The 12212-nt window shown below is 37.9% G+C and overlaps 1 protein-coding gene across 1 annotated transcript in view; it reads left to right on the top strand.

Annotated features, from left to right (window-relative positions):
* Nucleotides 1-8016, top strand: part of LOC125152563 (uncharacterized) — an 80301-nt gene extending 72285 nt beyond the window's left edge. Inside the window, 1 exon segment of the mRNA XM_047834642.1 lies at nucleotides 2224-8016. Coding sequence (XP_047690598.1) covers nucleotides 2224-3665 — 1442 coding nt within the window. The 3' untranslated portion in view covers nucleotides 3666-8016.
* The last annotated feature ends 4196 nt before the right edge of the window (nucleotides 8017-12212 follow it).

Genomic DNA, 12212 nt, shown 5'->3' with positions numbered 1-12212 from the left:
CCGAGCATCTCCCTTTGTCTCAGCCTCCTTGGTTTCTGAGTAGCTAAGTAATGGTCCAGTGTCATACAACTAGCAAATTGTGGGACTAGAATTCATAACCAGGCAGTCTGACTCTGTGTTGTCACAACACATTACGACTTCACAACACATTACGACTTCATATAAATGGTTGCCATAGTATCCTCAGTTTCCATTAGAATTTTTTCAGAATTACATGAAAGATTTTCATTGTTGTGTAAAGCTATCAGTCTTGTAGGGGACTGGTATAAGACATGTACAGATACACTAATGATGCTGGCTTGTTTGTGCCTTACCGCCATGTACTTGGGAAGTGCTGTAGAGAAGGCAGTGAAGCTGGGAAGGAGCAGAGGCCAGAAGACATTCCCCGCTTCTGTTAAATAAAACATGAAGTGATTACTCTCATTCTCACTCTTCTAATGTCATTATCTGCAGTATGTTTCCCTTTATTTCCACTGGAGTATCCTTTAGTATTTAGTTAACATTAATTGAACTATGTGCTAGGGATTGATTATATAATGGTGAGTGAAATATGTATTATGTTGGTTCTAGGCCACCTTGGGAGAAATTATCCCAGTAGATAAACCGATGAACAAATGTGTAATTCCAGAATTGAGGAAAAGATTATGAAGGCAAAGAACAGGGTACTTGACAGAAAATAAAGATATTTACAATGAAAGAAACTGGCCATGAAGGAAATCTGGAGCAGAGCATTCATTGGAGATGAGCATTTCCTAAAAGTCTAAGATGAGAATGTAATTGGTATGATATAGGGGTCCAGTGGAGGCCAGTAGAGTAGGTACTGGTGAGTGAACGGGAGAGCATCTTAAAATGACAGTGAATAGGGAAGTAGGGTCCAGATAATGCAGAGTTTTGCAGGTCTGGTAAGGAATTTTGTATTTTATTGTAAGCACAGATGGGATGTACTGTATTTAAACTGTACTGTATACAAACACACTTTGAGTTGCCTCTGAATCACTGAGAGAGATTAATAAAAATGCCAGTGGTCTTTCATTCATCAAAGAGTATTTACTCTGCGCAGATACAGTGAAGGGCAGACAGTACAGAAGTAAACAAAGTATAATATCTGTGGAGTTTAGAGGTATATATACTGATGTCTGCAAGGTGGATGGATGGAGAGATAGAAGGATATGTGATAAGGCAAGTAGAGCCAGATATTTATTGTAGAATCTAAGTTTTGGGGATATGGGAGTTCACTGTCCCAATTCTTTTAATTTTTCTTTATATTTGAAAGTTCTCATGATAATGTTGGAGAAATAGATAAAATGGCATGTGATGATAAGTACATTGCAAAAAATAAGTAGAGTGATGAGGGACCTGATTTGTAAAGAGTGGTCTCAAGTTTGAGTAGAGGTCAAAATGGAGTAATTGAACAAGCCATATTAATATCTTAGGGAAAATATTTGCAGACAGAGATTCTGAAGGAGGGCTGTGCTTCACAGGTTTGAAGACCATCCCGTTGGTCAGGGAGTAGAGCAAAGTGTGCTAAAGAGAGGAGATCAGCAATGAGGTCAGACAGAGGTAGTGCAAGACAGGTTCAGGGAAGGTTTTGTAGACCTCATAAGAACTTTGACTTTTGCTCTGCTCAACAGGGAAATCCAGTGGAGAATTTTAGGCAGAAGAAAGGCCTGATCTAACTTACTTAACAAGAACACTTTGGCTACTGTATGTGATATAGGACAGCAACAGTGGAAGTGTAGCTGAGAAAGTGTAGGGAGGAAGTGTAGGGAGACCTACACTTAGCGAAGTGTATTAGTTTTGGTGAGAAGATGGCTTTGGACAAGGTGGTAGAGATGCTGATAGAAGGAGTCAAAACCTGGATATATTTTGAAGCTAGAGATGAGAGGACTTGCTGTTAGATACAATGTCCTACGCCTTTAGATTTCTCGTTTAGTTGGTCTTAGGCAATTCCTGAATGTCATATTTGTAATGTTCCTTTGCTAATTCTGATTTTCGCCAGGGGTGAAGAACTACTTCTTCATAAATTCCCCTCATTTTCTCTATTCTCATCCCCTCCCCCCAATCTGGGGTGTTTTGTTTTGTTTTGTTTTGTTTTTTTAGTTTCACTGCTGTGTTTCAGTATTTAAATTATTCACTATTTTTAGTTTGTCATTTCTACCTTAGAACTTTCATGTCTCCTGCCACATGAAAATACATCCTATTTTCTTTCTTGTTATCTTACAGATTGGGAGTCCAGAGGAGAAACCAATAATTTATTTCCAAAGACAGACAGTTATGAAATTAAATCATTGCAACTGAAGATAAAAAGACTTGAAAGCTCTCACCTTGAGTGCACTAGGGTCAGAGATGACAGAGAAATGAAATGCCACTTGGAGAAACAACAGGAGGGACATTTCAGACAAGCCATAATAACCTCTGGAGAAGAGTCTGTTTCTGTTCAGTGCACAGTTCATGGAGTACTACAGACAATTTATACTAGAGCAAAAACCAATGAATGCAAGGGATGTAAGGAAGCTGTCAGGTGCCAGTCACACCATAGTCAACATGAAAGAAGTCCTAATAAGGAAAAAGACTCTAAATGTGGAGAATGTGGAAAAGCCTTTAATAGTAGGTCAGACTTAATGAAGCATCAGAGAATTCATGAAAGCAAAAAAAGTAAAGAAAGTAAGAAATGTGCCTACATCCATGGCTCTGAAGTTACTAAACCTCAGAGAATTAATACTGGTGAGAAATCTCATAAATGTAAAGAATGTGGGAAAGCCTTTCATTCTGGCTCACAACTTCGTAAACATCAAAAGATCCACATAGGTGAGAAACCCTATAAATGTAAGGAGTGTAGGAAGGCCTTTCCATCTACTTCACAACTTAATTTACATCAGAGAATTCATACAGATGAGAAATACTATGAATGTAAAGAATGTGGGAAAGCCTTTACCCGACCCTCACACCTCCTTCGACATCAGAGAATCCATACTGGTGAGAAACCCCACAAATGTAAGGAATGTGGGAAAGCTTTTCGTTATGACACGCAACTTAGTCTTCATCAGATAACTCATACTGGTGAAAGACGCTATGAATGTAAGGAATGTGGGAAGGTATATAGTTGTGCCTCACAACTGAGTCTACATCAAAGAATTCATACTGGTGAGAAACCTCATAAATGTAAGGAATGTGGGAAAGCTTTTATCTCTGATTCACATCTTCTTCGACACCAGAGTGTTCATACTGGTGAGAAACCGTATAAATGTAAGCAGTGTGGGAAAGCCTTTCGTCGTGGCTCAGAACTTACTCGACATCAAAGAGCTCACACTGGTGAGAAACCTTATAAATGTAAGGAATGTAAAATGGCCTTTACTTGTAGCACAGAACTTATTCGACATCAGAAAGTTCACACGGGTGAGAGACCCCATAAATGTAAGGAATGTGGGAAGGCTTTTATTCGAAAGTCAGAACTTACTCATCACGAGAGAAGTCATAGTGGTGAAAAGCCCTATAAGTGTAAGGAATGCGGGAAGGCCTTTGGTCGTGGCTCAGAACTTAATCGACACCAGAAAATTCATACTGGTGAGAAACCTTACAAATGCAAGCAATGTGGGAAGGCCTTTATTCGTGGCTCACACCTTAGTAAACATCAAAGAATTCATACAGGACAGAGGAGTGAATGAAGACATGTGGGAAGGCTCAAAATTTTATTGATATCTGCAAAGTCCTACTAGTTAAACACAAACCTACCGCCTGATTTTAAGGGATGTGGGAAAGCATTTGAGGATAACTTAATATCAGAGTTAATACTGTGGATACAAGGCCTTTTTTTGAGGGCCAGAATTTATTTGACATGTTACTGCTATTGGATAAATGTTAGTGGTTGGGAGGGTTCTATTTATGTTTCAAAATTTATTGGACCATCAGTGTTCAATTAATGTAAAAGTGATAAAACTTCATGAATGTGAGGAAAGTGGGAAGGCTTTGGAAGACAGTTAATGTGTCAGTGACAGTCCCACAGACATTTCTCAGCATCAGGATCATTTTTACCCTGTGGGAAATCAGAGGATTCTTAATATAAATGTCATATATATAGGAGACAAATTTGCTTTAGCTTAAGTTACTCATCTGGTAATTCATGCTTGGGAAAGGCTATAGTAATGTTAAAAATGCAGCAGGTTACTCTATCCCACTCAAATCTTGTCAAATATTTGCAAGCTTAACCTCTAAAAATAACCTGAACTGAATCATAGTGGGACAGGACTTAACCAATGCTCAGTCTTTACTTGCCTTCACCATTTTAACTCATTTCTTATGGGCAAATGACTTAACTAGGTCTAAATTTTCTCACTTAAAAATTAGCAATATTAGCACCATCTTGTTAGCATTGTGAAGCTTAAATAATTACATGATATCCCTTAGAATACTGTGTGGCTCATATCGAAAGTGTGTTAAATAAGAGCTGCTTTTATTACTTTATTTTTATGCTTGTGGATGGAGATCGTATGAGAGGAAGGCCTTATGTGTGCAGGGAATATAGGAACATCTAACGTCACCTTTTTATTGAATGTCAGGTAATTCCTTCTGGAGAAAAATTAAAAACTGAAGTTTTCATTCTCCTTGCCTTCTTGCTTCACTAGGGGAAAGGAAATCAAGGCAAATTACAATTAGAAATGAATGACAGAGGGACAACTACGCATTAACATTTGTAGGATGAAACAAAGCTATACCCAGGAAAATAACTATGAAACAAAGCTATACCCAGAAAAAAACATTTATTTCTCCATTGAATATGGGTAGAAAATGGGAGATGATTAATGGCCAGGATTCATTGTCAGTACTTGGTGCACTGCCTGTTCTAATAGGTCCCCTGTAAACACATGTTGAAATCAGAGGAATGAGGGAGTGAATAAATATTTATCTCTGGTGTGTAGAAAAGCTCTAACAAAGTAAGTGCAAAGCAAAACAAACCAAAAACCTTGAAAACTTTTGAAATGGGAAAGTAAAAAATCCTCAAGCATCATGAATGAGAGGATATGTAACTACAAAAATGGAATTTTAAAGAAATAAGGCAATACAGTTGTGGCAGACACTGTTGGTTACCTACCCATTGGTGTTAGCCATTTTCCCTTTGCTAGGACTGCCCATCTGAAGTCTAGCTCTTGCTGTCCTAGTTTGCTTAATAATTGGACATATATATAACAGTCCTGGCCATAGAAGATCTGAGCAAAAGTTATATGCAGCCTTTATGTTAAATTTTCTTTCCTAACAAAGTAGGAGGAAATGGTCCTCTTATACCCAGGATGCATGTGTATATGTGTAATACCTGGAACTGTGGCCATTTTGCTACCACATGAGTAAGAGGCCGAGATTGGCACACGGGATAGATTGGAATTACCTGCATCCTTGACATTGTTGAGCTGATGAAACAATGTGGAACTGCCCTGTTCCTGGACTTTGAGTAAAATGAGAAACTTCATGCATATCAGTTTTAAGTTTATACTCACTTTTTTATGATATATCAGAGTCCTAGAAAAAAATATTTTCGTATGTATATACACATATTTATTCACCTTTAATTTAGTAAATTGGGGAAATGTTTATATTTGGCTTCTTTTTATGGTATATCTGAAATTGTAGTAAAGCATTATTTTCTTAAATATTTTTTAGACATGTATATACATATATTCTACTTTGAATTAGTAAGACATGGGAAAATTTTTTTTTACATTCAGCATTTTATAGTGTGTGTTTATATTCATCTTTTTAAAGCATGTCTGAAATCCTGAAAGATATTTTCCTGAATAAAGAATCAATAAACTGATTCCTCTCATATCAGAATATCTAACAGATAAAATCTTCTAAGTGTTCAAGGTACAAAGAGTCACAGCTGTGAGGCTAGCATAACGCTTTTAAGAAATTTGGAGGGGTTCCTGGGTTGCTCAGTTGGTTAGGCATCCAGCTTCGGGTCAGGTCATGATCTCATGGTTTGGAGTTCAAGCCCCGAGTTGGGCTCTGTGCTGACAGCTCAGAGCCTGGGACCTGCTTCAGATTCTGTGTCTCTCTCTGTCCCTCCCCTGATCACACTCTGTCTCTCAAAAATAAACATTAAAAAAAATTTTTTTTGGAAAAGGGTAACATTCAAATCAAATCACCCAAAAAAATAATCCATTGTACTTACGGTATGTGAATATTAAAATAAGTTAAATCTTGCAGCCTATTAAAGAAAATAGGGTTGTTGGGGAGGTTTTTTTTGTCCAGAATATGATTCATGACGATCTGTCCAGTTAATTTTTAAGTAATGTATAAATGTAGTGTTTACACGTTGAAAACTAGACCCTAAAATAACTTTTTCCCAAAGTAGTAACTGAGAAACTATTAGAGCATATGCATATTCAGCTGCTGTGAAGTCACTGCAGTTATCCACTTAATCAGACCTCATGGGCTGTGGACACATTTGGAATAATCCCTAGTCGATTCCACTTATGTCTTGCACTTTAGAAAATAATACTTCAAATAAGTTTAATGTAAACATGTATTATATGGTAAATCAATTATAGCTAAATGTGAGCCCATTGGAGGAGAATTTATAATAATCCAAGCATTTTTTATTTTTTTGAGTATGCTCTATGCCCAATGTAGGCTTGAATTCCAGACCCTAAGATCAAGAGTCACATGCTCCACTGACTGAGCCAGCCAGGTGCGCCCAAGCATTTTTTAAAGGGGAAATTATTGCTAAATTTTATCTGTACTGGCATAATTATTCCGTAAGTCTCTTCTTGAAAGTTGTACGTACTGTTCTAAGAAGACAAGCTCTGCCCTTAGGAGGAATTGAATTAATAAAGATAGGCAAAACCAGGCATGATCATGGTACTGGTTTCATTATAATTTCTAATATTTTTTGACATATTAAGAGACGATTCTCTTTCATTTTTTGCCCATGTATACACTTTCCTTTTTTCAACACTTGAAAATTGTATTCTAATTTTATATAACAAACTATCAGGGTGCCTGGCTGGCTCAGTCTGAAGGATATGCGACTCTTGATCTTGCAGTCATGAGTTCGAGCCCCACATTGGATGTAGAGATTATAAATAAATCAACCTAAAAAAAAAAAAAAAACTAGGAGCGCCTGGGTGGCTCAGTCAGTTGAGCATCTGAGCATCTTTTGATTTCGGCTTGGGTCATGATCTCACGGTTTGTAGTTTCGAGCAAGCCATGTGTCAGGTGACTTTCAACATGGTACCTGCTTGGGATTCTCGGTCTCCCTCTCTGCCTTTCCCCTGCTTGCCCTCTCAAAAATGGATAAATCTTAAAAACAAAAACCCCACGTTCTCTTAATTGCCATTACAAAAGCCTTCCGTGCTTTTTGCCATACTCAAGAAGCATGCCCACATCTAAGAAGTTTGCTTTGGTAGTGGTGGTGGTGTGTGTGTAGTGTAGCATAGTTTAAACGGGATCATGCTTACACATTAAAGTGCAATCCCCTTTTCTCACTTGGTAACTTACCATGACTGGGCTTCCTTCCAGTCAGTGCCTACAAGTGTAAGTTTTTAGCTTTTAGACTCCTACATCATAAAGACAAAGCATAATAATATGCAGCCCAATCTTCCACCAGTTCAGATTTGTTATTTTACAAATAATTGTACAATTTTATTACACATGTATTATTTCCTGTTGGTGCTTCTGTTGAGTGGATGGATTCCCACCAGTTGGATTCCTTGCTTTACAACATAGTGTATTTTAAATGTAGTAGTTAATGCCTTATTTTCTGAAATTCGCCATTAATCTAAAAATATATGCCTATTCCCAACAACTTCAATAAAGAATGAATCTTGTTAAATTGAGTGAAGAAAAAAAAGTGTGTTTAATTTGCATTTTCTTAACTGTCGGTGAGGTTGAGCATTTATCATGTCTAAAACATCATGCCTAATGTTGCTGTGAATTCCTTGTTTTTATGTATTCCATTTTTTAAATTGGAGTAGTTTTTGAAGGAGTTTGTAGAAACCTTGTTTTGTTACATACTTTGCAGTTGGTTTTCTTAGTCTAGCATGTATTTTTTACCTTTTTTAATGGCAAAAGAAATCAACAGACTTTTTCTGTGAAGGACCAGATAGTAAATATTTCAGGCTTTGTGGTCATACAGAATCTACTCTGCCTTTGTAGTGTGAAAACATACATAAACCAGTGGTTCTTAACCAGGGGTAGTTTTTACCTGTCCTACTCTTAATCCCAGGAGACACTGGGCAGTGTCCAGAGAGATGTTTGTCAGTTTGAGGGGGAGGGCTGCTGGCATCTAGTGGGTAAAGGCTAGGGATGCTCTGAATATCCTGTAATGCATAGTACAGTCCCTTACAACAGATCTGGGGGTGCCTGGGTGGCTCAGTAGGTTAAGCGTCTGACTTCAGCTCAGGTCATGATCTCATGGTTGGTGGGTTCAAGCCCCGTGTCGGGCACTGTGCTGACAGCTCAGAGCCTGGAGCCTGCTTCAGATTCTGTGTCTCCCTCTCTCTCTGCTCCTTCCCCACTTGTGCTCGCTCTCATAAATAAATACTGGGGAAAAAATTTTTAGAATTATCTAGTCCAAAATATCAGTGCTGAAGTTGAGAAATCCTGAATGTAAGAAAATGGGCATGGCTGTGTTCCAATAAAACTTTACACAACAAGCAACAGGCCACATTTAGGTATCCTTTTTGATGTATGATATCTACTTTTCTGGTATTGTTCCAGAATTCTCCTAATTTTTCCAAACTTTCTTGTTTATGTTAAATTTTCTTGACTAAAATAATTCAGAAAAACAGTAGCACCTGTGTGACTGGTGCCTACTAACTAGACATCTAATTGTTTTTTATTAAAATTTTATAAAAGAAGTAAATCATTTCATAAATAAGTCCTCTTTTCCCTTCAGTCCTGCTCTTCACCCTGTGTCTGAAGAGGCAATAACTTGGTGCACGCACTATCTGTAAAACCAGTACTTAGGTGTACACACAAATGGCTCATAATATGGGTTTCTAGGAAACAAATGATACGTATTTCTGTAATTTTTCTTATTGACAATATGTGAGATCTAAAACTTGAAAAATACCTAATTTTTATATGCTGTGTTGTGTTTTTATACAGTTTATTCATTGAAGTCCATTCATGAACTAGAAAACAATTGCAGATAAGATCATTTCTATATGTTTTAGCAAGGAATTGAATAAAGGATATTTTGTAATTTGAAGAATTTTCAGAAGGCCAAGGAATTAGACTTCAGGGCTGTACAATCCAGAAAATAACAGGATAAAGGCCCAGATATACCACAAATACAAAAGCTCAGATGCATGGTTTCTTGAACAGTACTTGAATGTAGTACTGTTCAAGAAAATCTGTTACTGCCACTTTATGCTCATCACCTAATGTTCTAAGGACTGGAAGCTAGAAACTTCAACAGCTGCTTAAGGGGAAACCAGTCACTCCTGCCACTGCGAATCCTGTCCCTATGCCACCACCACCCCATTATGCTCACTTCCTCCACCTCCAAGATTCAGGTAGTGCCTGGTGGAACCTAGATTGCATGCTAACTCCCACCTGCAGTGGAGTCCAGGTGAAGTATGTGGATTGTAATGAGAAATCACAATTTGGGATGATATGACAGATTCATTCTTGTCTGCCATCATCCCACTGAATCTGGTGGAACAAGTACATTTGACGACCCTGGATGAAATCATAGACAGACCATACCCTGAGTCCACCATATAAATCAAAACTGTAAGCATTATGGATGGGGGACTTCCCTCCTTTAGCTCAGGGTGGGTGAGATGCCAGATGAGGAAAGAAGACATGGCTTCTGCCTTTCTGGTCCTCTTTCTCATCTCCCAACTTGCTGTCCCTAGTTTCTGATTGCTTGGATGGAACTTGAGTATTAGAAAGAGGTCTAGATCCTCCTTGCATAAGTCATAATGATCCTGTCACACTGCTCTCCACCCTTGGCTGTTCTCTGCTGGAGTACTTTTGTAAATTTCTTTGGAACCCCTTGATATATAAAAGAGACGATCTGTTCAACAATCTCACACTCCTTTTCTGGTTTGTTCTACTTTAGTATTCTTTTTTTTTAAATTTATCTTTAAAAAATAAGATTTTCTTATTGTGATGAATTACATCAATTTGAGTTAAATGTTTCCTCATGATTAGGTTCAGAATATGTATATCTGCATTTATGAATTTTCAACAAATACTGTATCTCTTCCAGGCATTATGTCAGGGAGTATATGATGTGACTGTCTTATTAGTGATGGTAACTTCAATTACCTAAGATTGTGCCTTCCAGGTTTCTCCACTGGAAAGAATATTTTTTTCTTTGTAGTAAGTAGTATGCAGGAAGGTGCTTTTAGATTAAGATAGATATCCCATTCTCCATCATATGTTTAAAATCCATTGATGAGGGGCACCCTGGGTGGCTCAGTTGGTTGAGCATCCAACTCTTGATTTCAGCTCAGGCCATGATCTCGTGGTTTATGGGATCCAGCCCCATATTGTCAGCGCAGAGCCTGCTGGGGATTCCCTCTCTGCCCCTCCTGTCCTCATGTGCTTGCATGCTCTTTCAAAATAAATAAACAAAAAATTTATTTTAAATCCATTGATGATTCTTCATTGAATCAATTGTTACTATGATGGTCATACCCTATATGATTCTAATCCTTTTGGAATGTGTTTCATGGCTCAGCATATTCTCAATTTATATAAAACTTATGTGTGTTCGAAAAATGCCCACCCATCTGGCTCAGTCCATTGAGCATCCGACTTGATTTCAGCTCAGGTCATGATCCCAGGGTCATGGGATCTTGCTCAGCATGGAGCTTACTGATTCTCTCTCTCTTCCTCTGCCCCTCCTCCCTGTTCATGCTCTCTCTCTAAAATAAATAAAATGAAAAAAAAAAGTTTTTAATATCTACCCATCAACAAACTACTCGTGAGGCTGCTTTTTCTTTAAAGTTTATTTTTGAGAGAGAGAGCGAGTGAGCAGGGGAAGAATAGAGAATCCCAAGTAGGCTCCATGCTGTCAGTACAGAGCGTGACTCAGGGCTCAAATTCACAAACCATAAGATCATGACCTGAGCCAAAACTCAAAAGTCGGATACTTAACTGACTGAACCATCCAGGTGCCCCCCTCATAGGACTACTTCAAAATGTTGTGCAAATAATCATCAATTTGATAAATTAATATGTATAAAATGTTCAGAATAGATCCTGAATGACCTGTAAACTGTTGATGAGGATGGTAATACACATACTCTTATGTAAAAAAAAAAAAAAAATAGCTGCTGTTTTTATTACTACTTTCATCTAGAGTCATGAGTTTTCCATTCTTGTAATTTTCTTCAAGAAAAAATTTTTAAGTTTATTTTTGAGAGTGAGAGTGTGGGTGGGAGCTAGGGAGAGACAGAGAAAGAGGGGGGAACAGAAGATCTAAAGTGGGCTTTGCACTGACAGCAGCAAGCCTGGGGTAGGGGGTGGGGGGACTCACACTCAAACTGTGAGAACATGACCTGAATTGATGTCATTCAACCAACCAAGCCACACAGTTACCCCCTATTATTGTATATTAATACAATTGCAACATTCTATTGTGGAATTGACTCTTTGCTTTCAGGCATAGTCTCCTATAAGGAAGGAAATCCAAAGAGGAAATATTTTTTGTCTGCTAATATTCAAGAGGGAAACTCCTCTGAGTATGGGTAGAAACTGGCAATAACAGTTATCCATAATCTTGACTGCTTTCAAAGATTACTTGGCACATCTCAGAAATCAACATATTGCGACAATTATTATGGAAGTGTGACAACATAAAACTGGGAGGATCCACATAGGATAACTAAACAAGCAGAATGACTAGAGAAGTAAAGAGACAAAGATTAGTTACTGTATATGTGCTTATTTCTGCTGTCTCCCTAAAGTCTTGTTAAAATGACAGTAACAGAAAGTACAAAATCAAAAGAACAGAGGATGGAAGGGGCCATAACAGTAGAAACAAATGTCAAGATGGAAGATGGAAAGCATATGGAAGGTTGTCACCTAAGAAGCTACAGGAAGTCTTGAAGAAGAAAATCTCATAGGAAAGTGAGATATTTTGTACCACAAAATACCAGAAAGGCCCCCAGCAATCCCATTGCAGCAATAATAGTGACAACAGAGACAGCTGGGCCAGTTCCTAAAATTCCAAGGGAGGAAAATCCTCTTTGACCACAGGA

The sequence above is a fragment of the Prionailurus viverrinus genome, chromosome E2 (assembly GCF_022837055.1).
Source record: "Prionailurus viverrinus isolate Anna chromosome E2, UM_Priviv_1.0, whole genome shotgun sequence".
NCBI lineage: Eukaryota > Metazoa > Chordata > Mammalia > Carnivora > Felidae > Prionailurus > Prionailurus viverrinus.
Note: the sequence above shows the minus strand (reverse complement) of the source record. Positions and strands in the feature narration are given on the sequence as shown.